The sequence below is a fragment of the Numida meleagris genome, chromosome 1, assembly GCF_002078875.1.
Source record: "Numida meleagris isolate 19003 breed g44 Domestic line chromosome 1, NumMel1.0, whole genome shotgun sequence".
Taxonomy (NCBI): domain Eukaryota; kingdom Metazoa; phylum Chordata; class Aves; order Galliformes; family Numididae; genus Numida; species Numida meleagris.
The window spans coordinates 75,838,545-75,861,114 of NC_034409.1; the positions used below are offsets into that span (position 1 = coordinate 75,838,545).

Below are 22,570 nucleotides of genomic sequence, written 5' to 3' on the forward strand. Positions count from 1 at the left end.
CACATCAGCACACTGAATGTAGCGATTCCTGCCCCGGCAATTGGCAGATGTTTCGCTGCCATCTCTAGAATGAGTTAGTGCTGTGGCTGTGGTGCAACAATCTTTTATGACTAGGTTTTTCTTTATAAGAAAAGGTGTGAGGCTTTTACTGATGATGTTGTTGCTTGCACATCTAGCCTTAGGATTAGTCTGGCAAGAGTCCTTGTTGTTCTGCTTTGTGATATTAGAAGAGTGCTTGTACCTGCAGGGGACAAGCATCTAAACCAGTTCTGTGAAGCATTTTCCTTCATGAATAATGTCATTTCAGACTTGTCTGGATTCATTGTCAGCTCTTTGTTAATGTCCTCTGACATCCTAGTAGAATTTACTTTTTTTCCTGTGGAAAAAGAGATCAGCATCAAGAGTGTTTCTACTAAGATGCTGTCAGTGTGTGAAGCACGTGATTTCTAAGCAGAACTTTAAAAGGTACCGAGGAAGAGAGAGCATAGATCCTGGAGACAGTGGTATTTTTCAGTACCGTTTTAGTGCGTGTACAAATGCACTTCTTGAAGCTTCTGGTGTTAGGTGTAGACAAGGTGGTTGAAATGGTTCAGCCTCTCTGGCCCAGATCATCAGTTTTCTCTGACAAACAATTCTCCAGATAGCTTGATCTTGCATTTGCAAGAGGAAGAAAGCTCTTTATTGGCATTTATAAAGCAAGACTTATATTAAGTTTGTAATGGCTAGGACAAACACCAGTTTTTTTGTCTGGGATGGTTTTGTAGGCTCTGCTTTTGAACAGAGGACACACGTAGAAAAGTTGTAGGCATGAGAAGAACCTTGCTATTATACTGTCACCAAAGAGCTCTCTGTTTCCCACCTTCATTGTTGAGTTTCCTTACTTTCTCTGGGCTTTGAGAACAGGAGGGAGTTTTAGTTTGGGAGACAGTAAGCAGCTAAGAGACATAAGCTTCTGAGGTGTGTCCAGGGAGGGAAGGCGTGCAGAGGCCTTAGAAGGCCTGGCAAGAAGCAGAGACAAGCTGTGGAAGGGGAAAAATCTGGATGGTGGAAATTAGGAACATAAGGAGGAGCCAGTGCCTTGAATACAGTAGGTGGGGGGTGTGTCCTCATTTTCAGCCTTTTTTTTTTTTCCAGCACTATACTGGATTTAGTGTCGCTGTTTGACCTTCCCTTGTGATGATTTTGTTGTTGTTATTTAATAGATTTGAAATCTGGTGGTTATGGCTTTCATAAGCAACATCTGTCTGAAAACTTGGTCAAGTTGTAAGTTTTGAAAATTATCTGTTAAGCATGCTCTGAGATGCTGTATGCTTTAGTAGATGAAGTATGCAAAGATTACTGTATCATTTTTGATGGCATTTGAGGCTTACGTGAATCCAGGCCCTGACCAGACAGTTTGTCTCCACAGAAGAACTAAATAGGCTCTGACCTCTCTGTGCTTAAATGAGGCTGTGCTATGTGTGTGCTCTCTGTACTGTGATAAGCGTCTTCTAGATTAGTGCTGAAGGGCCAGACTTGCTTTTCCTTCAGTCACAGCCCTCATTCTGCTTCAGAAGGGAATCCTTGTGCTCAGTGTTGGCGGGAACCTCCCCCTCTAGTGGGCGCAATGGCAAGGTGGAAGAAGGCAGTGCTTGATTCCAACACAGTAGGGACAGGAGTGAGATATGGCTAGGGCTTGGAGCTGATTGATGTCTGGAAGCTTGATAAGGCGGAGATGGGAATGAGAAAGGAAGAGAGGAAAGAGCCTCACAAACTAGAGGATGTGACGGAGAGCCTATTTGCAAGGTGTAGAGAGAAGCTAGGGAGGGTCAAGACTGAAAGAGGAAGGAAGAGGCAGATCTGTGAGGAGCTGGAAAATGAGGGAGATGCCTAGAATTAACAGAACAGATGGGGAAAAGAGCATGGGGTGTGGACAGACAAATGGAACTATGCGGGAGAGGAGATAAATGTTAATGAACAGGGAGGAGTCATGGCAACTGAGGATGAGGAGGCTGGGGCATTTGGGAACAGGGCCTGGGGCTGGGTCTTGGTGCAGGAGATGGGATTGCAACAGGATGGAAGGCAAGGGGCAAAGGAGGAATAGAGATTGGAGTATGGGGCAGAAAGTTCGACCACATTCCCTCCAAAGCCTAGAAATGTTAAATCCAGTATTCCTAAATTTTGCCATGTTTCTGCTGTCAGCACTAGTTAATATGACCTCCTAAGGCAAAGAGCCTCACTCCCCTCCAATGCTAGAGAAAGACAACAAACTACTATTAATATTATTTATTGTCCTAGCTGTGGTGGCAGAGTCTGTGCAGAGGTTCTTAAGATTGCTGTTGACCAACGTGGGTATCAGTGTGATGCCACATGTTGGAATTTCTGTTTGCTTTTTTTAACAAGTAGTTCCGTGAGCAGCGGAACTAATGAAGCCTGGTTTCCAGCGTCTCTCTCCTGTGTGGATTCTCTGATGTCTATTCAAGGGTGAGCTCACTAGCCTTTCCCTCAGCAGGGGGCTCCAAGAGGGTCTCTTATCTTTTCCAGCTGCATATTTTTGTGACACTTGTAGTGACTTTAAAGTTCTTACCCCTTTTTCGGATTTGGTTGAAATTGGCTTATGCTTTCAAAGTTCTAAGGAGGACAGGTGCACATGTACTTCTATATATACACACCCTGTTTTTGTTAAGCTTTGCTTTGTATAAGAGTGCTGTGTTTGAAGGTTAGAAATGATAATTAAGACTGACCGTGTGTCTCAGGATATAATAAGATGAAAACCTGGATTATGGTAAGTTCTCTCCCTTCTATTGTGGTGTAACTATGTGTTTGCATGTGCGCATGTGTTCTCATCGTAGTTCATCATAGTGCAAAGTAAAAAGAACGGTAAGGATTCTGCAGTCGTGAGTTTCAATTTTAGTGCATTTTACTTGCTTGTCAGTGGAACGATTGTGTGCAAGGGAATAAGGGAGGGAGTTACTATTTCAGCTGGAGAGAGAGAACATCAGAACTCTTATGTCACATGTCTGTCTGCCTGGTCACACCTTCATTTGGCCCTATTGAGTCAATGCAATTTTCTACCATCCTTGTTTATGTGTTTACAGTTATAGTGTGCTTGATAGCCTGTCAGAGTCCTGCGTATTTACTTAGGAAAAAGGAACGATATAAAAAACCAAAATGGCACGGTGCTGCAGAATTGAGAAGGATGATTTGGGGAAGGCATTTGACTGCTAACGTGAAGAACTTGTAGGTTATGTTTGTCTGTGCCACAGGTTTCATAGCGTATCTTAAGCCGTGGTTCAGGTCACATTGTGCAAATACAAGTGAGGTCTAGCTTTCAGTGGATTTACATTTGCTGCAGGCTAGAAGTGTCTGTAGACTATTACCTTGAAATAATTAATATCTGGTGTTCCCAAAACCATAATCCCTTCTCAAGTGCCATTGAATAGTCCTCTGTTACATGTTGCATCCTTTTTTGCTTTGCAGATGCATAGTATCTTCTCTCTAGTGCAGAAATCTTATGGAGGCTGTGATTTAAATGTGTATATACTGTCACGTTCCTTTAAAGGAAAATCAGTGTTTGCAGATATTTGGTTAGCCACTCAGAGGTAGTGGGTATATCTTACTAGTTGTTTATTCATTCCTCTGTCTTTTGTCACTTCCTACCGTTAGGAAATAAGAACTGGATGCTGTGGGGACAAATGAGTGTCTGTGGAACACTGATACTTCTGTGGGGGTCCAACAGAGGAGCGATTCCGCCTTCTGAGGTTGGAATTGCACTTGCTTGACAAGGCTGATGCTGTACACATCACAATGGTGATGAAGCATCCTGACCACTTGCTTGTTAAGTATCTATCTGTGCAGCATAACGAGGATGCAGTTCTGTGGAAACAGTCAATAAAGCTGTATTAGAATATGTGACTGCATTGCAGAGCCAAATTGTGGTGACACAGATGACCTTACTTCTGATATTTCCAAATTTATTAGTGTTTCTTATGGGGCTTTTGTTCTTTTAATTTTAGCGTTGGATATTATCATGTTCCTAGGAAACACCTTATTGTATTTTATTGCTTGCTGGTTATTTATTCTAATGGTTACTGATTTCAGAAATCAATAGAGTTCTTGAGCTTGATGTTGTTCAGTGGTTTTTTGAGGTCAACAGAAAATCTTTTGACTATTTACAGATAGAAGCAATTACTGGTAGGTAGGTTTTTTTTTTAAAAAAAAAAAAGTAAGTTTTATGTGGCTGTAAAACTGGAACTGTTCAAGCAAAATGGGGTTTTAGTACAGCCCAACGGAAGACTTAGTTAATACAGTGTGGCCTCTCCAGCAGAGTCAGGGATCGAGACCTAGGTGTTCAGACACGATTTAAAACAATAATTTAGGGCTGCATAGAATTGGAGTCGGGAGGTGGACTCAGAGATCCTTGTCGTGGTTCCCTTCCAACTCGGAATATTCTGTGATTCTAGGAAGTGTCCTATTGGCTGCAGTTCAACATCTTTAATCTAAAAAATAAGTAATGTGAGTAATGGGGAAACGGTATCCTGGAAAGCAGTGCAAAAGACTTCTAGAAATTGAATGACATCACGTGAGTTCACAGTGCGAGGCTCTGACAAAATATGGTAAATGCAATTGCTGAAAGCATAAATACCAAAGTGATTAAAAGAAGACAGGCAACTTGTGAAGCATGCTGAAATGCTACAAAATTCTGGGTCTGATCATTTTCCTAAGATCATTTGGAAAAATTGACAAAATGCAGGAATCACCTCATAAGTCTGAGGACTGGAGAAATGCTATATGATGAGAGCACTTTAAAATAGTCACTGCTTCGCCAGAGAGAATGGTGCGTATTTGTTTTCTGTAGTCTTACCACAATACCAAGCAACGGAGGGTCTGTGGAAATAAGTCTATGAAGACCTCTGTGTAATTGGTGGATTTGATAGTATGCACATCAATAGTGCAAGCTGGCAAATGGAAGCAGGTGTACAATTATCAGAAGCTTGCATTTGGATTCATATGCTCTGGTTTTATTTAGGTCTTAGGCAAGTTTTCTAGCTGTGTACCTTAAGTATTCTATCTCCTTCCCCTTGCCTCTTACAAAATATTAGTGAGGAAATGTTTAATTCAGCTTTAAAATATTGGATAATTTGAAGGCTAAATCAGCATTTCTTATGCACTGTGCATCCATTACTGTGCTATGATTGCATTAGTTACTTCATTAACTCTGCATTGCAAAGGCAGTAAATTTCTTTCCTTACTAAATATCTGTTGACTCAGAAAGCCTAAACTTAGCTAGTTTAACTTCAGATCTTCCTGATCTGTTTTTTTTTTTTAATTAATATTATTTTTAACTTGTGATCTAGCTTTTATTTGAAATCTAACAGAGCGAGGGCTCAGTTGAATTCTAAGACCAATCTCAATAGGAAATTGAATTCTGAAAGCCATGAAAAAGCTTACAGTTCTCACAACTGTGACACCAATTAATTAAGCACTTGATTGAAAAATGCTGTTCATCCACGTTAGGCAGATTTTACTATGAGATGATATTTCAGATGGTATTTTATCTCATAAGAGAATCTGATGAATGAGGCAAAACATTCTATGAAAAGGAGCAAAAACGTGGCACTGTGTGCCTTATTGTAGTCTAGTTCCTACAAGCATAATTTTGTTTGTGACTCATCATGATGACTTTCATATGGGAGCAGAATTAGAATTATGTATCCAACTTCTACTGGCATTTCGTGATTTTTTTTTGAGGGTTTTAGTCTTACCATGCATGTATTCTTTTTATGTCTCGCTTTATTTCTGTAGTTTCCCTTTAAAAAGAAAGGATTATAAACATTGAAAGGTGTTACTTCTGTTCCCTAGTATACTGATGAGTATAAAACTATTGATATGGAGAAACACATCTCTGCATTATTAAGAGTTTATTCTCCTAGGCTAAATGTGCAGAGCCATAACAAACAGTCATAGGATATTTTGTTACACTCGCAATGGGAATACTGCATTCATTTCTGTTACTTGCTTTCAGAATACAGTGGAAGTAGTAGTAGTAGTTCAGAAGCACAATGGGGAGAAAAGATTAAAAATGCATATTGACAAAAAAGATGAATTATTTCATATAGCGCTGTGTTCATGCTTAGCAAACAGCACTCCCTAGTTTTCCTCTTTCCAGCAAGGAGAATTTCAATGAAGTAGAATACTGAAACACTGAAAGTGTCAGATGCCATGTCCTCATTACCCATATAGATTTAACATTTTTTTTTTAATCCACATTTACCCACTGGAGGAGTGATTGCATCTTCCCCTTTAATATTAGATGTAGTCTGAGGCAAAATGCAAAGCCCTTAATTAAATAGATCGTTTGTTCCCATGAAAATGCCTGCAACCACATAATGCAAAACTCTGAAATGCAGCTGTCTGCTGTATTCCAGGGCCTTTTCAACTCATGAGGCTCATGAATTTGTTAATGCTACATAACGTTCTTGCCCTCTCTGGGCTGATGCTAGTTAGATTATTGGAAAATGAGTCCATATATATGAAATACATTTTCATATTGTTTTCAAAACAATTTTGAGACTCTACAGCTGCTAAATTCAGACAGGTGAGGTTTGGTTTCTTTTTTGGTTTTATCTTCTGGGGGTTTTGGAGGGTGTTTTTGTTTTGTAGGTAGGTGTGGGGTCTTTCGGTTTTGTTTTGTTCTTCCTCTCATTGAGGTTTATCTTCCATTCTCATGCAGGTTCCAGGGAGGCTTTGAAATACTTTCTTTACGTGTTTATTGTCAAAATGGAGAACATTGTCTGTTTCCCTGCATTGAAGTTTATTCTAGGGAATTTCTGACCTGAAGGCAGATACCTGACAAAGCAAATAAGTAAAGGAATTGCTGCGCAGATATTTTGAAAAATAAACTAGATGGCTTTATGTCATTAGAGACTTAATGAGTGGGAGTGCTTAGATTTGATGGCATAGTAAAGTTTGTTAATTTTTTTGAAAAAGAATAGGCTGTTTAAAATACATGGTCATGAACAGCGGAGAAGGTGTCAGTTCCCAGCAATGTATGTACACTAGTGCTAAACGTCTAGCAATGTAGTGCACTCAGGCAGGTAGCTGAATTCTAAAAGTAGTAATTGTAGTTGCCAAGTGATTGAGAACATAATACAGCCTCAGAACGTTGTTCCATAGATTCAATGTTCTCACGGTTGGAATGATCCTGTTTCTTCTTGGATTTTTCTAACTTGTACTGTCAACTATTGTATCTCATGATACTTTGCTGCATAAACCAAACCCATAATAATTTATATTTTTTCCCCTACATAGATTTAAATGGATATTAACCAAGTTGTCTTTTAACCTTTCCTCCAAGCCTAGATAGACTGGGCTCAGTGAATCTTTACTGTGAAGCAGATTTTCCACAAAACATCATTCTTAAGTTCTCCGAACTTGTCTGGATATTTCAGTAACTGTTGACTACTTAGTCTTCAGCATTAGATATGCTGTTGCAAGAATAGTCGCACAATTCATATCTACAAATACAATACCTGCTGTTCCTCTTTGATTCAATTAGCCATGCTAGCACAACATTGCACTGGAAGCTTGTTGTTGATTGAATGATTCCTCATTTGAGTGATACTGCAGAGCAGAATTCAACTAAGAGTACTGGCAACAAGCATCCATTGAGAAGGAGCTTGATAAAGTCATGCGTGGGGTTGTAGCTTAATTCCTTGCATTAGCAAGGCTCTAAACTTGGAGCTTGGAGATACTTTTCAGTTCAGTGTTCACTTTAAAGTTCTTTTTAGCGTTGCTTCTTTCAGGAGTACGATTCTCCTTCTCTAAATATGGCTTGATATCTGCAAAGTACATGTGCTGTCTTCAAGTCTAGCTTTAAATGTTTCATAAAGTCTAGAGCAAACCGGACAAGTGTTTAGAGATGCTTAGGTTTGTTAACCAAAACCTGCTTTTTCCAAAAGGTGATGTTCTTTCTTGCTCCTTGCATCTCTAATAGGGCTAGGGATAAACAGTGAGTTCGCTTCTATTTGTTGATTCTAGAAAGGATGGTTGTGTGTATGTGAGGGGGGAATTATATAAGAATGTGTTTAACTGATGTGTTGTGTTCAGTTGTGCAGTTAAAAGGAGATAAGAGGAAGGTGAAGGCAGAAAGTCTGGCAACAACTGTTAGAGATAATAATGAATGTAAAGAAACAGTGATAGAGAAGAAAAATGTTACGGCAGGTGTGAGGTAGAGTGCTCGCTGGGGAGGCATGGCTTCCAGTTAAATGGCTCGAAATCAAGCTGTGGCTTGGAAAGGCCTGTGGAAGTTAAGGTAGGTTCTGGATAAATATTGCCTACATTACATGTGCTAATTAGACCACATGCTTCATAAAGGCTTCTGGCTCCAACGTAAATAGCCACAGTAGTAAATGTAGTGTGGTATTCTCCTAGGAGGAGGAGAAATACTTGGAATATAGGAAGGAGCAGGATAAGCTCTCTGTTGTGTGCAATAGCTGCAGAGACTTCTGTCACTGAGTAATTTCTTAAACGCTTGTAAAACTTAAGGAAATTCCCAGACAAAAACATAATTAACACACCACAGCAGGTTCAAAAGAGGTGGTCTTAGTGGAATTTTTCCCTCAGGTGTGACCCTGGAAGTTCCAAGTACAGGTTCCATTTTGTCTTGTTTAATTGACGAGTCTGTAAGTAGAAAAACTTAAGTTCGGAGAAACCTTAACTCTGCCACTTGTTGGCATGCACTTCTGAGGGAAGATTTAAAAAAAAAAAAAAGTCCAGTAATTTGGATGCTGCCTCTATCTGTCTGTCACTTTATCAAGTACAAACTCTTTTACCATCTTTAATTTTATAACAGCACAATCTTCTCTTAACCTGGTATTATGGCGGAAGGGTGGTTTTTAACATCAGCATCCATCGGAGATAGATGCCCACTGCTTCTCCCTGTTCAAAGAGTCTGTGTTATCAAACACGCTTCTGATCATTGTGAGAACAGATGGGTCCAAACTCCCAGACAAAACATTTCAAAACATCATTAAGATAGAAATGGTGAAAGCCAATTAGACCAGTGAAATATCTGATTTGATATGCAGAGTATCTTTGTGAGACCCGCTAGGAAGGCAGCACTGTTGTTACTTTCAGCATTGTCTTCAAAAAAGTGTCTTCTCCAAAAATGGGAACAGAATTAAATGGTTTTGTCGTAACTGCTTTTGCAGAGTTTGCAGTACGTGGAATTAACTTTTATAGTGAAGATAAACCTTAACCTGAGATTTTCAGGTTTTCCAACTTTTTTGACTGAAATAAATCATAGATGAACAAAATGTTTTTTGTCTGGGAGTTGTTGTTCCTGTCCCCTACAGATTGCTGTTGGAAAATTTCCAAAGTGCTGCCCTGTCTTCCTTGTAAGCAGAATAAATTAATCTCTGATTCTCCCAAGACCTTCACTTGTCTGGCTGCAAAGTATAGTTTGGTCTCTCCTGCCAGTTCCTAGCTTAAGTTTGTTCCTCTGGGACTGGAGCACTTGCAGCTGAGCACAATGTCCCAGGTGAAACCTCCCCAGAATCACGTAGTAAGAAAATATCCCTTATTCACTCAGTGTGGAACAGCCCTTCCAGTTAGAATTGATAGGTATTGGGGCTTGCCCCCATATGACGCTGTCTCTTCCCCTCACCCCGGTCCCAGGTGCCGGATGTGTTCGCTGACCTTCTACTCCAAGTCGGAGATGCAGATCCACTCCAAGTCCCATACGGAGACAAAGCCACACAAGTGTCCTCACTGCTCCAAGAGCTTCGCCAACAGCTCCTACCTGGCCCAGCACATTCGCATCCACTCAGGGGCCAAGCCCTACACGTGCAGCTACTGCCAGAAGGCCTTCCGCCAGCTCTCCCACCTGCAGCAGCACACACGGTAAGGGCCAGAGTAGGCTGGGGGCCTTCTGCACTGCATGTTGCCGTCGTCCCAGCATGCTGTGAGTGAGCACCCTCAGTGGGTGACTGCGTGGGGAGACCTTGCTGATCTCCATGGGCTGGTCACGTCTCAGACACAACCAACCAGCAGTCGTGGTATCTGACACGTTAAGACCTGTTGCTTGCTGTGAGGGGCTGGGTGTGCACGGAAGTTAATGTTGCTTACTCTGAGGGGTATCTGCAATGGAACAACATCTTCTGACAAAAGGTAGGGCTGGTTTTGCCAGCACTAGAGTAGTGTACACGTAGAAGAACTGTTCCCTGTCACCCAGCATAGTTCTGCCAAGCAACTCAGTCCGGGCTTGCAGCCCCCTGTTATTTCAGCCATAGGCTTCCCACACACAGCTCTGCCAATGCCCCTCGGTCCAAACTCTATAGTTTCTCTCTCTGGATCCTCCCCCGGTGCGGACAGACCACGGTCTCTCGAATCCAAGGGGAGCACAGTTTGAGGCTGAGCGAGCTCATGCCGTATTTGGAGTTCCTCTGTGTAGCAGATAGTGGTGCTGTCCCACCCCCTTTGTGCCCTCATTCCATCAGCACTAGCCAGATGGCGGTCGTGTCCAACTGCTGCTGCTCCTCCTCCTCTTCGGCAGGATCCACTCCAAGCTCCACACGGCGATTGTCAAGCCGCACAAGTGTCCTCACTGCTCCAAGAGCTTCGCCAACACATCCTACCTGGCCCAGCACCTCCGCATCCACTCGGGGGCCAAGCCCTACACCTGCCGCTACTGCCAGAAGGCCTTCCGCCAGCTCTCCCACCTGCAGCAGCACACACGGTAAGGGCCAGAGGAGGCTGGGGGCCCGGCCCTGGCCCCCCCGCGCTGCCGGCATGCACCTGTGGAGCACACGCGCGCCAAGCATGCGGGGGGCGGGCGGGGGATGCGGCCGGCTGCACCCACAGGAGGAGGTGGCCCAGCAGAGTGGACGGAGTGGAGACTGCGCAGGAGACACTGACCACGGCAGGGCAGAAGTGGGCATGTGCTGTCCCTGGGGATCCTTGGTCTGGCACCGCGGGGGGTACAGAGAGAGAGCAATAGAGTGAGAGGCATTGGCCATAGGGGATCCCAGCCCGGTTCTCTGGGGGTTGGACTGAGTGTGTGGAAGCTTGTCCTGGCATTGCAGGGGTACAGGGACGTGAACACATTTCCCTGACAATATAAAGGGAGTATTTTTGAAGTGTGTATCCTGAGAAGGAGCAGAGCTGCTTTCTTGATACCGTGGAAGCAGGAGAATGGATTCCTCTTGGTTCTCCTGAGCTTGAGGCAGGGAGCCTGGACCCCCAGTCTCCTAACCACCCATTCTCAGGTGGCCCACGTGTCAAGCTGGCCACCCATTCGTAAGGTCTTACTCCTCAGTCCTAATCACGTTCTGAACTCTGCTTGACTGCATATGTTTTCTAACTTCTAGCTGGACACGGGAGCTGGGCAGAGCTCTCTTTGTCCAGATAGAACAGCAGCTGGAGGCAACATCATCCCTACCCTTGCTCTCCTGAGTGGCTGTGAGATTTGATCACAGCGTCAGGCCCTGGCAGTCTCCCTTGCCTGTCTGTTCACTGCTTCCCATTTGTGCTCTTCCTCCTTAACAGTATCCACACCGGGGACCGACCCTACAAATGCGCTCACCCTGGTTGTGAAAAGGCTTTCACGCAGCTTTCCAACCTGCAGGTAAGAGGCTGGGCATGCCCTGCTCAACAGTGCGGGTGGCAAATACAGCTGTCAGGCGGGAGGAGGTGGAGAAATTGGGGCAGCTGGGAGGAGAGTGAAAGAGTACAGAAATGCTATTGAAGTGCTGGGCACGGAAGAGATTCGTGGCTCTTGTGGCACTAGTGACCCAAATAAGTCACAAAAACAGTTGCATCCTGTAAAATTATGAGCTTGACTTGAAAGCGACGAGACCTTAGTAACGTTCCTCCCATCTGTTCTGCAGTTCTCTAACACAGCTGGGGCAATACATTTTCTGAATGTTACTAGTGGAATAAAATCTCAGTATCTGATTTTTTTTGTTGTTTGTTTTACAATGGAATTAGCGTAAGAATAGAGATTTAGGGAAGCAGAGGTAGTATGTCCTGTTGCAGTATCACAGAGGAAGAGAATTGTAGAAAATACCAAATGGCAGAATGCCTGTGATCAGTTGAGGAAGATCTTGCTTTGACAGTTGATAGACATGGGGAGTAAATGTGAAGAGAGGCAGAAGAGAAGCAGGGCAGGAAACAGCTGAAAGAGTTGCATTGAGACTGAGAAGATGAATGTTGCAGAGAGTTAGGAGGCTGCTCTTCAAATGCCTAGAAGGGCTGAGAAAATAAGGCATCTGTGGGGAAGACGCAGTGGGCTGGAGTGAAAAGCACCATGTCCTGTGCTAGGAGCCAGGTGTACCTCGCTCAGCATACTGGGCCCTGGGGGAATTGGAGCCTGGTTGGAAGGGAGTGTTAGAGGTAAAGACATCTCCAGTATTTAATATTCACTTCTTTCTCTGCACGTGCTTTCTCTTTCCTCTGCCCTGCTGCCATCCCTCAGTCCCACAGACGGCAGCACAACAAAGACAAACCTTTCAAGTGCCACAACTGCCACCGTGCATACACAGATGCTGCCTCGCTGGAGGTACACCTGGCTACGCACACGGTGAAACATGCCAAGGTCTATACCTGCTCCATCTGCAGCCGGGCCTACACCTCGGTGAGTGTTGGCTCCTTGAGAGGTATCAGAAGTGGAAACGCTTCCCCGGGGAGTAGGTCCTGTGGGAGCAGCCCCGTGAGCTGTTGTATCCCTCCCTGTTCCTTTGTATTTTGTGAGTCATCCCCACCTCTCATGCCATTCTTCCCATTGCAGGAGACGTACCTGATGAAGCACATGCGGAAACACAACATCCCTGATCCACAGCAGCAGGTGGTTCAGGCCCAAGCCCAGGCCTCTCAGCAGCAGCAGCACTTCCAGCCGCAGGGAGGTGGGGCAGCAGGGGGCCCTTCTGGAGACACTAACCAACCCAACCCTCCCCCCCAGTGCTCCTTTGACCTGACTCCTTACAAGACTTCAGAGCATCACAAGGACATCTGCCTCACTGTCAGCACCAGCGCCATCCAAGTGGAGCACCTCTCCAGCTCCTAGAGAGACCTCAAGCCAGGGAGCAGAAAGCCTCTTGTGCATAGCCTGCGCCCAGGGGCACCGCTTGTGCAGTGGCCCTCCTCGTGCAACAGTCTCTGGCCTCTCCTCCTGCAACAGCCTCTTCTGGCCGTGTAACCCTGTTCATGGCAGCCCCTTGAATAACAGCCTTTATCAAGGGGGTGCTCCTTCTGTGCAACAGCCTGCCTGGTAGGAGGATGCTTCCTTGTGCAAGAGCCCCCTTCCTGTGCTGGGATCACTTCCTCATGCAAGAGCCCCTCCTTTTAAACCCAAAGAAAGGCCTCCGTTTTGCCTTCTCTCACTGTAGGATGCATATGAAGGGGGTGGGGAGGTGTTGAGACATGCGTGGTGGATGGAATGGAGTCCTAGTACATACAGGGGCTTGGACATGCTTTCAGTGAGCCACGGAAGAATGTGGCAGGGTTCACAGCTGGAAGGTTTTTTTTGAGGATTTCCTTGAGTGTCTAAGAGGGAAATATCCATTCCTGTCCCTCCTGCTTGTGAAAGGGAGGAGGGGTCGATCGTCCTGCCCCCGGGACTGGATGGGAGAAACCTTCTCCCCAGTGGAAAGTGAGACCAGTGTGGGGGAGAGGTGAGGCATGTTCTCTGGGCTGGACAGGTGCCTGCACTGCCTGGGGGCTATGGAGTATTGCACTCTTTCTTCTCCCCTAGTGGAGAGCAATAGAGAGGAGTCTGTCGGAACTGGCTGCTGCCTCTCCCAGCTGTCTGAGCAGCGTGATGGCCAAGGCCCCATAGGAATGTGGGTTCCTGCTCGTTGCTCTTCCTGCCCATTGTGGATGATGTCCTAGCAGCTTGTACTTCTCCTCTTCTCCCTCCTGCTTCCCCCACCTCCTCAGAAAAGCCTGCAGGCATCAACAACAAACCAAAAAGCAATGGAGGGGAGGGTGAGAGACTGCCAAAATAATCATCGCCCTTCTCTCTACTCCCTTTCCCGAAAGGTGGAACAACAGCAGTTCTGACTCGCGCCCCTGTCCTGCCCCGTTTCCTAAAGGGAAGGAGGAGGAGGAATAGACCAGTCTTTTCAAGGAGCCGGCGGGTGGTAGGGAAAGGCTAGCTTCTCTGCTCAGCACCCACCAGAGTGCTCTCTCAGGCTCCTCTTGCCAAGACGGGCTGGACTCACATGGCAGTGGTGGCCTCTTCTGGACCCTGATCATGGGAGAGAATCCCCAAAAGGTGGACAGTGGAGAGAAAGGGATGAAGATCCCCGCAGAGAGACCAATCTAAAGAGAACGGGGAGCCAACAAGAATAAACTGAAGGCCCCGTGAATTTATATATATATACATATATATATATATAAATATCTATTCCCCACCCCTGGCCCGCTCTGTCCTTGCTGTAACTGTTTCTATCTCTGTGTTTATAAAACGCATTATCCTGGCGAATTTTTATTTTCAATCTTCGTTTGTTTTTCCCTCTCTCTTCGTCTTCGCTTCTCCTTCCCTTTTGGTTTGTTTTTTTTTTTAATTTTTATTTTTAATTTTTGGTCCACATGACTACTGGTCTTGTGTATCACTTCTTAGTTTCTTTGGATCATGGAGGCTGACTCGGAAGAGAATGAGAAGGCAAGGGAAAAAAAGCATGCGTTATTGGGATTTAAAATACCCACTCAGAGCCTATAGTTGCAGATTTCTGTATGAACAACCAGAAGGAGCTTTTTTTTTTTTTAATCACCTTGTGTAGAAATAAACTGTGTAAAAGGCTCCTCAGAGGTGCTGCTGCAAGCAGCCTGCCCCTGTGCCGTGTGTTCCTTCCCCACGCACCAGATGCAGCACGAGCATCTTGCTGCTGCAAGCACTGAGCACCGTGAGTAATGCATCCCTGTCTTCAGGCAGCCTTGTGGTTTGCGCAGTGAAAGTTGGAGCTCTGCACCTGTGCTTAGTCAGCAGGCTTGGCTGCAAGTGGCTGAAGTTCTTTGTAGGTTCACAGATCAGGCTAGAAGAAGCTGACTGACTCCTACGTTTTACAGGTGACGTTTCAACCTATTTATCCTGTACTGAGCCTTGGTAACTAAAGTGTATTTCAAGTGCACGTTCACAAAATGTATTGGCTTGATTTTGAGGCACAGGGACACAGCAAATCCCTTCCAGTGGTAACCTGGTGCAAGGGCTTTGTGTTCTTGCTCTTTAAATATCTACATCTGGTTTCTCTTTTGGATTTGGTTGGCTTTGGCTTCCAGTTCAGATCCATCCCGCTGATTTAGAGAACCTTAGAGCACTGTGGAGCTTTCTCCTCTGACCTGGTATTTAAACACTAACATCTCTCAATCTACTTTTTAATGAGCTAAATAGAGGGAACTCCTTCAGTCTTCCACTATAAGGGATTTCCTCCTGCCTGTGAATTATTCTTATCTTTTATTTCCACATCTTGTCAAATTTTTCTGTATCTTGTGAAAGCATTCATTTCAAAATTAAGTGTTCAAGCTCTGGTGCCATGGACAAGGTTGCCCTTCCCTTTGCCTTAAGCCTGCAGAGGATTGCATTTTCTCTTTTCTCCAACATTATACAGGAGTTCACATTAGCTGCTTATCTGGTGCAACTCCTACATCATCAGAAATCTCAGCTTCCCATGGTAGTCTTTCCCCCTTTCTATAGAGATGCTCCCAAGTTCTTATTTCCTGGTTGTTTAATGTGAGAATGTCTCAAAGTCCACTTTGTTTGACCTGGCTTATAGTGGTCCAGGTCACAAGCCACTTTGCCAGTTTTGACACCCACAAACTGTATCAGTTGTTGCTTTTTACTTTCAGATCCATCTGACCTACACTAACTTGAAAAGCATCATTCAGTGCAACTTTTTATTAGCTTCTTTTTGAGACTTGCAGGCTAGAAGGCATTTCTTAATCCTCTTAGTATGTGATTATGTACAGTCAATCTTTTTGACTTCTGGTGCTAGGTCAATGCCTTACGAAAATTTAAGTATGTTGCACCTATGCAGTCCCCTTTGTTGAACCAAATGTATAGTGATGTCATCTAAGAATGAAACCAGGGTTTCATTTTTTTTTTCCTCTACAAAATCTGTATTTCATAAACCTTTGGATTGTAGGTTTTATTCTTCACTCGTTCATTCATTCTTCATCTCAACAACTTTTCCATTATTTTGCCTGAGACTAATTTTGACACGGAGCCCTTTCATTTGCCTTTTGGGAATACTGTCACGAATGTCTTACGGTATTTCCCTAATATCCCACGTTTAATTACAATTGGAATTGTCGGGCTAGAGAGCTTGTTAGTCAATTCTTCTAGGACTGTTTCTTTACCGACTTAAAAATATATGTCCCCAGTAGATGTTGTCTGATTTCCTGCTTTGATACTACGGTACTGAAGAGAAGTTGCTATTTTCATACTACTGCCACGTTCTGTTTCTTTCTGACTACGGGATTAGAAGTATTTGTTGACTGATTTTCCTTATTCTCTGTCACTAGCGGTTTAATCACTTTTATTTAGCATGCATCAGTACTATTAGTAATATTTCTTTGTTTGCTTTTTATTTAAAAACAAAAAACAAAACCAACAAAAACACAACAAAAACAAATGAAAGATCCAAAATCCCTTTCCTATTATCAGTAGTTTTGCTTTCCACAAATCCTTCCTTACTAGTTTTTTTTTCTATTTAATAATATCTATTTTATCTCATTTGTTGTCTGGCCTTCCCCTTTTCCATGTGTTGTATTTTGGCCTTTTATCTTTTTTTTCCCTTGTTTAAATTGTTTTTTCTTGCTCTCAGACTTTCTCATTGAACCCAGAACAAGCTTTTACCCAGAGCTTTGTGGAACTGGGACGTTTTTGGCCATATAATAGTTTTTTATTAAAGAATAGTTTTCATTCACATTTTCCTGCCTTACCTTTTTTTCTTACAGACAACTCAGTTCACAATTTTGCTCACCTTGGAAATTTGCTTTGTGAAGCACAGACTCTGCATAGGTTTCTTAGCTGCTTGTAGCTGTCCTCCACATGCCCATATTCAATATGAACAGGAGAAAATTGCCAGTTTGCACTCACATTATCGTGTCTTGTATGCATCATGTTGAAGTCTGAAAAAATCGACTTGTTTTGGGTGCAGTGTCTAGTATTATGGAAATTAATTTTGAAAATGGGAAGGATATTTTGCTGACTGCTTGAATTCCTTGGGGAATCTCTTGCAAGTTAAAATTTCTTGCAGTGTTGTCAGGTTTTTTGTTGTTGTTTTTGTTTGTTTTGCGTTAAAGGTGCTTGAGATCACCTTCCCTTGCTTGATGCATTGTTTACTTATGTCTTCTATCCTTCCTCTTCTTGGAATCTATTACCAAGCACGGGGATGTCTGTGTATTTAAGGCTGTACAATTTTTTTTGTTACCAGTTATTTCAAAGGTACTGCTTGTGTTTGTGCAGTTTGCTGCTGTTTCTGTAACTTTTACTATGACACAGGAAGAAACTGGCTTTTATTAAGGAGCTTTCCTATCGAGTTTCAGAAGTGCCACTTTATTCCAGGACGTTTTTTCCCCAATCAGTTGAATTTCTTATTTCTGTTTACCCAGATTCCTGTTGCTGGTGTAGAAATAATGGAAAATACTTTACTTGCATTGTCACCTAGTTGAGTTTTTATCAGGTCTTCCTCTTTGAATTTCTGAGGCTGTTCAACACATTCAGAGTGCAGCAGGGTAGTTTAAAAAGTATAGCTGGTACATGCAGGATGCAAAACATAACATCCATACCCAGCTACCCTCTACGGAGAGGAAGCTTCCAGTTTCAGAGTGCAGCTTTTTTAGCTTTGAATTCTCAAGCTGACAACAGTTTGATTATTTAACTTCCACTTGTAGGAATGGGATATTCTCTGACGAGATCTTGTGGTCCTTCCTCTTCAGCTTCCTGAAATCTTTAAATTTGTATTTTCTTCATGATGCCGATCCATTTGTTCCTGTATGTCTGTACCCAAGAGGACTTAATATTGATTCTGGAGTTCTGTGTTAGTTTGCATCTTGAGTCTTTGCTGGAATGTGGCAGCACTCCTTGTCCTTTACTGAATCAGTTGTCACTTCTTAGCTGGATTTTGCAAATTCTCGTTGCTTTAAAAGGAAACATCATGTAGGCTGGAAATCATTTAGAAAAGTCACCCACAACATGGTAATGGAATCTCAGCCATGACTAATGATAGTATTGCTGGGCTATAATTCAGATAAATCTTCAAGAAAAATTTAAGACTTGCACAATTTAAAGCCCTATGGTTGATCAACCATGTCCCTTATTTTGCTGGTTCTCACTGCCATTGAAATTGCCGTTCTGTTTTACTTGTTTTTTTCTTCTCATAGGGTCTTATTATGCCTTTGTTCAGTACATTATAGTCTTCTGCTATCAAAAATCTTTTCCTTTCCAATGAGTTACAGACCATGATCAAGCTGCTGTATTCATCTTTCTAAATAGCTAAATTAAATTGAGCTGGTTTAGGTGTCTCCCGGTAAGGCTTGGCTCCGTCACGTAGCACTTACCTATTGCCTTTCTTTTCCTTTACAAAAGGACCAGGCTGTGTGGTACTTAGATGCAAGTCTTGCTACATTATTCCTGGACGGTTGTCTTGCAGTACCAAACTTACATTGCCATAAAAGGATATGTCATTCTTTTAATGAGATCTTTTTCATTCAATTAAATCAAATACCATTATGTTTCTTATGTCTTACCTGAGTGTAACCCAAATAGATTACACTCTAATGTTGCCAAATCGGCATTAGGTCAACTGGCTTCTAAGCAACCTGGATGATCCCTCTTATTTTTCAAATACTTTTAAAATGAAAGTATTTACTGGTCTTCTGGAATACACTCAAACTCCAAAGTTGTTCTGAAAGGAAAGCCCATTGTTTCCATTTGCTTGCCAGATAATTCTTTCAAAATTCTTGATTGTGAGTTTCTAGCTATGCAACTTCTAGGATGTTTTATGGGTAGAACTAAACATCTTCATAAATACCATTGGCAATAGGTAATAATTCATTACTTCATAGATTTGTCTACATCATCCAATTTTCTTCATAATATAGAATATAATTAGGAGATTCTGCCTGTCTTCTATATTTTTATCAATTATTTTATCATCTTTATATCAACAAAAGGATATATATCTTGTCTAGGATTTTGCAGGTAATGTACCCGAAAGCTGCCCAAGTTTACTAGTGCAGTTCTGAACATAGAATGAAATTTTTTTGTACATTTCGTTAACTATATGATAGGTACCTGTTCAATCGTCATTCCAGGTACAACAGATTAAATTTGTGTGCATGGTTTCTTGTTTCTGTGTAGTAGAACACCAAAGTACTCGAGAGATGTAGTGACTTGGTCCAACAAACATTTCGATTTCATGTAGTGTCTATGTAATGAATGAAAAAAAAAAAAAAACTGCAAGAAATCATGACACCAAAGAACTAGAGTCTATGCCTAGTTTTGCTGCTCAATTAGGATATGTTTTTGGACTGTGGACACAGCTATAGTTTGGGGCGTTTGGCATCCTCTTTCATGTGCAAAGCTGATTTACCACGTGTGGGGAAAGCGGTCCGGATCAACTGATGTTTGTGAGAATGAAGCGTGGGTATATCTAGTTTTTCCTGCAGAGGAAATGCAGAGCAGGGACCTCCAAGAAGAGTTGAACGTGTACCTTTTCAGCAAACAGGGAACTAAGCGAGAGGCTTTGAAACTGTAGGCTACCTGCTGGGTATGCATAACGATCACTCTCAAGTACTGACCTTCACCTTGTGGTCCCTGGACAACATTTAAGAGGTCTGTAAGGTAACTGAAAAACTGGAGGCTTACATTTTATGCAGGTGTTTACATTTCCAAGGGAAAATATGCAGGCATCTGTAGATCAATAAAGGCTGAGAACCACTAGTCTTCAGTGGGCTGTTTAGCTTCCCTCTGTGAGCTGTGCAAGCCTTCTGTAGAATACAGTCAGATCCTGAATCAAATTAGGAGGTATTTACCGTGTTAGCAATAGGATGTAATTGAAATGGTAAACTCCTGTGAGGAGGATGGTAATAACCATGGGGGCTAAGCATGTATTACAGTTACTCAGCTATCAATATATGAGGCTGGGTGGGGGATAGCAGTGGATGATCTTGTGCCTCAAACGTATTCCAGCCAGGGAAGCATCTTCCTGTAAAATTACGTGGGTCAGTCATAGAATGGCTTAGGTTAGAAGGGACCTTAAAGATCACTGAACTCCAACCCACCTGCTGCAGGCAGGGCTGCCACCCACCAGCTCAGGCTGCCCAGGGCCCCATCCAACCAGGCCTTGAACACCTCCAGGGATGAGGTATCCACAGCTTCTCTGGGCAGTCTGTGCCAGCACCTCACCAAACTCTGAGTAAAGAATTTCTTCCTAACATCTGACCTAATTTTCTCCTATTTTACTTTAAAGCCATTCCCCCTTGTCCTATCACTACTAGACCATGTAAGAAGTCGCTCTCCCTCCTGATTATAAGCTTCCTTTGAGTACTGGAAGGGCTGCGATGAGGTGTCCCTGGAACACTCTCATCTCCAAACTAAACAAGTCCAATTCCCTCAACCTTTCTTCATAGGAGAGAGGTCTGAGCATCTTCGTGGCCTCATCAGGACCTGCTCCACCAGCTCTGCATCTTTCTTGCGCTGAGGGCCCCAGGCCTCGATGCAGTACTCCAGATGGGGCCTCATGAGGCAGAGCAGACAATCACCTTCCTTGTGAGGATCAGCAAGGATATATGTGATGGACACTTGAAATAAACAATAAAAAATGTAACAGAGAAAAGCAGAGAGAGATTAAAGATCATTCTCTGCCCCTGTTCCTACCTGGCCAGAGGACCAACTCCAGCGCAGTCACTGGGCACCTGTCCTAGCACAGCTCAGGGTGTCAGAACCTCGAGAAAGCCTTACTGTGAGGTTTGTTAGCTCACAGCTCACCCGACACTGATACAGTACTTTCACTCATAGAAGTGTTCACTCTAAAACATATCACACCTCTCAGCAGTAACAACAGTGATAACCCTATTGCAGATCAGGATGCTTCTGGAACCCTGAGAGACATACTTCTCCATTAATGTCAGCACCTTGACTTTTTAAGGAAAGCATAAACAGGAAGAAAGCAAACTTCTCAATTCAGAGCTTCTCAATTCAGGAACTAGTTTTTTGCTGAATTCAAAGTTTTTTTACTTCTGGCCATGATGCCATGTGGGTTAATAAATTCCCTCTCCTTTCTGTAATTTCACAGCAGTAGTTAATGAGGTTAAAGATTCATTTGTATGCTTTGCTGAGGTTCACCATTTAGATTTTAGGCAAAGGTGTACTGTTCTGTCTTTCATATCAGCAGTGACAACAAAGCCAGAGGGTGTTTTTCTTTCTATTTCAGTGGACTAGTGTTTTGACATATACCTAGCCTTGGCTTGGAGGGTAAGCTGAGATTCCCAGGTACTCTCTTAACCAAATTCGGAATGCTGAAGAATGTCTGTTTTGTAACATCAGCTCCCTCAAGCATGGTAACTGCAAACATAATGCTTTTAGGGGTTTCTGGTTTAGTGCTGTGACAGGATATAGGAAGTACAATTTTTATGTAACAGCCACATCCTTCTCTTTAATTCAAGAATGTAAGGCAATTTATATAACAATTTTGAAGTATTTCAAAACAAAGTGAGGCTTAACAATAATGTTCAGCTTAACTGAAACCAGTTGCTTCACAAGAGAACCAAAAAGAGTAAGAAAAGATTTTGATTAAAAATATTGAGTAACTTTAATGACTACAGGAACAGGACTATTTGTATCTTCAGAACGTTGTGGATCTCAGAATTAACCAAATAGCGTTATCAGCAAAATGGTCAATAATTTGAACAGCTGCAATTCATTCTTGTCACAGCAGGCTGCTAAAATACTTAATCCCTGCAGGTCCATATAAATAAAGGTATGGTGCCTGGGAAGATTTTTAGGAGGAACGAGAAGAAACAAGTCTGATCAGTTTTCTTCATGGATGGTATCTAGCAACAAAGTACCCTGAACAATGGCTGTTGTTTTATAGTCTATCAGGAGAATAAGGAGGAGGGAAAAAAAAAGAAAAAACAAAAGGCAGTAAAAAGGCAAATGAAATTTAACATTTGCCAAAGAAATTCATCATTTCCTCAACGGTGCGTCATAGAAAGTTAACCTCAGTCTCCTGAAACAGCAATCCTGGATGTCGTAAATCCTAAAGACCAAAGGAAATAAGATAATTTTGTCTCTGTCCCTTCATAATCAGACTTGTGCCCTCATCTTCTCACCCTTGCATGCTGCGTGCGCAGCCACTGGCAAAGGGCCCTTCAGGGAAGGAGTCCTGAAGGCTATAGCAGAAGGGTCTGTAACCTGGAAGTAACACCTGGTGGTGCACAGTCAGAAAAGTGGTTTTGTCGAGGTGGAGAAAAAAAGAGCATGCTCACGTGTTTAACTTGATGTAACGGTTCTGGTGGTGTGTTAGGTACCTAAAGTCAGTACCGCTGTCACTGTACAGCAAAGTCCAACTCTATAATACAGCAGCAGTTA

At 42.9% G+C, this 22,570-nt stretch overlaps 1 protein-coding gene across 20 annotated transcripts in view; it reads left to right on the forward strand.

The window, feature by feature from the left end:
* Positions 1–19,923, forward strand: part of ZNF384 (zinc finger protein 384) — a 28,080-nt gene extending 8,157 nt beyond the window's left edge. For 19 of the 20 annotated variants that reach the window (XM_021396282.1, XM_021396190.1, XM_021396292.1 and 16 more), the window contains 5 exons: positions 9,658–9,882; positions 10,535–10,717; positions 11,527–11,605; positions 12,455–12,613; positions 12,767–19,923. In XM_021396282.1, the coding sequence (XP_021251957.1) occupies positions 9,658–9,882; positions 10,535–10,717; positions 11,527–11,605; positions 12,455–12,613; positions 12,767–13,042 (922 nt within the window). In that variant the 3' untranslated portion in view covers positions 13,043–19,923. The remainder of the gene's footprint in view (positions 1–9,657; positions 9,883–10,534; positions 10,718–11,526; positions 11,606–12,454; positions 12,614–12,766) is intronic. The other variant, XM_021396334.1, reaches the window with a different exon arrangement.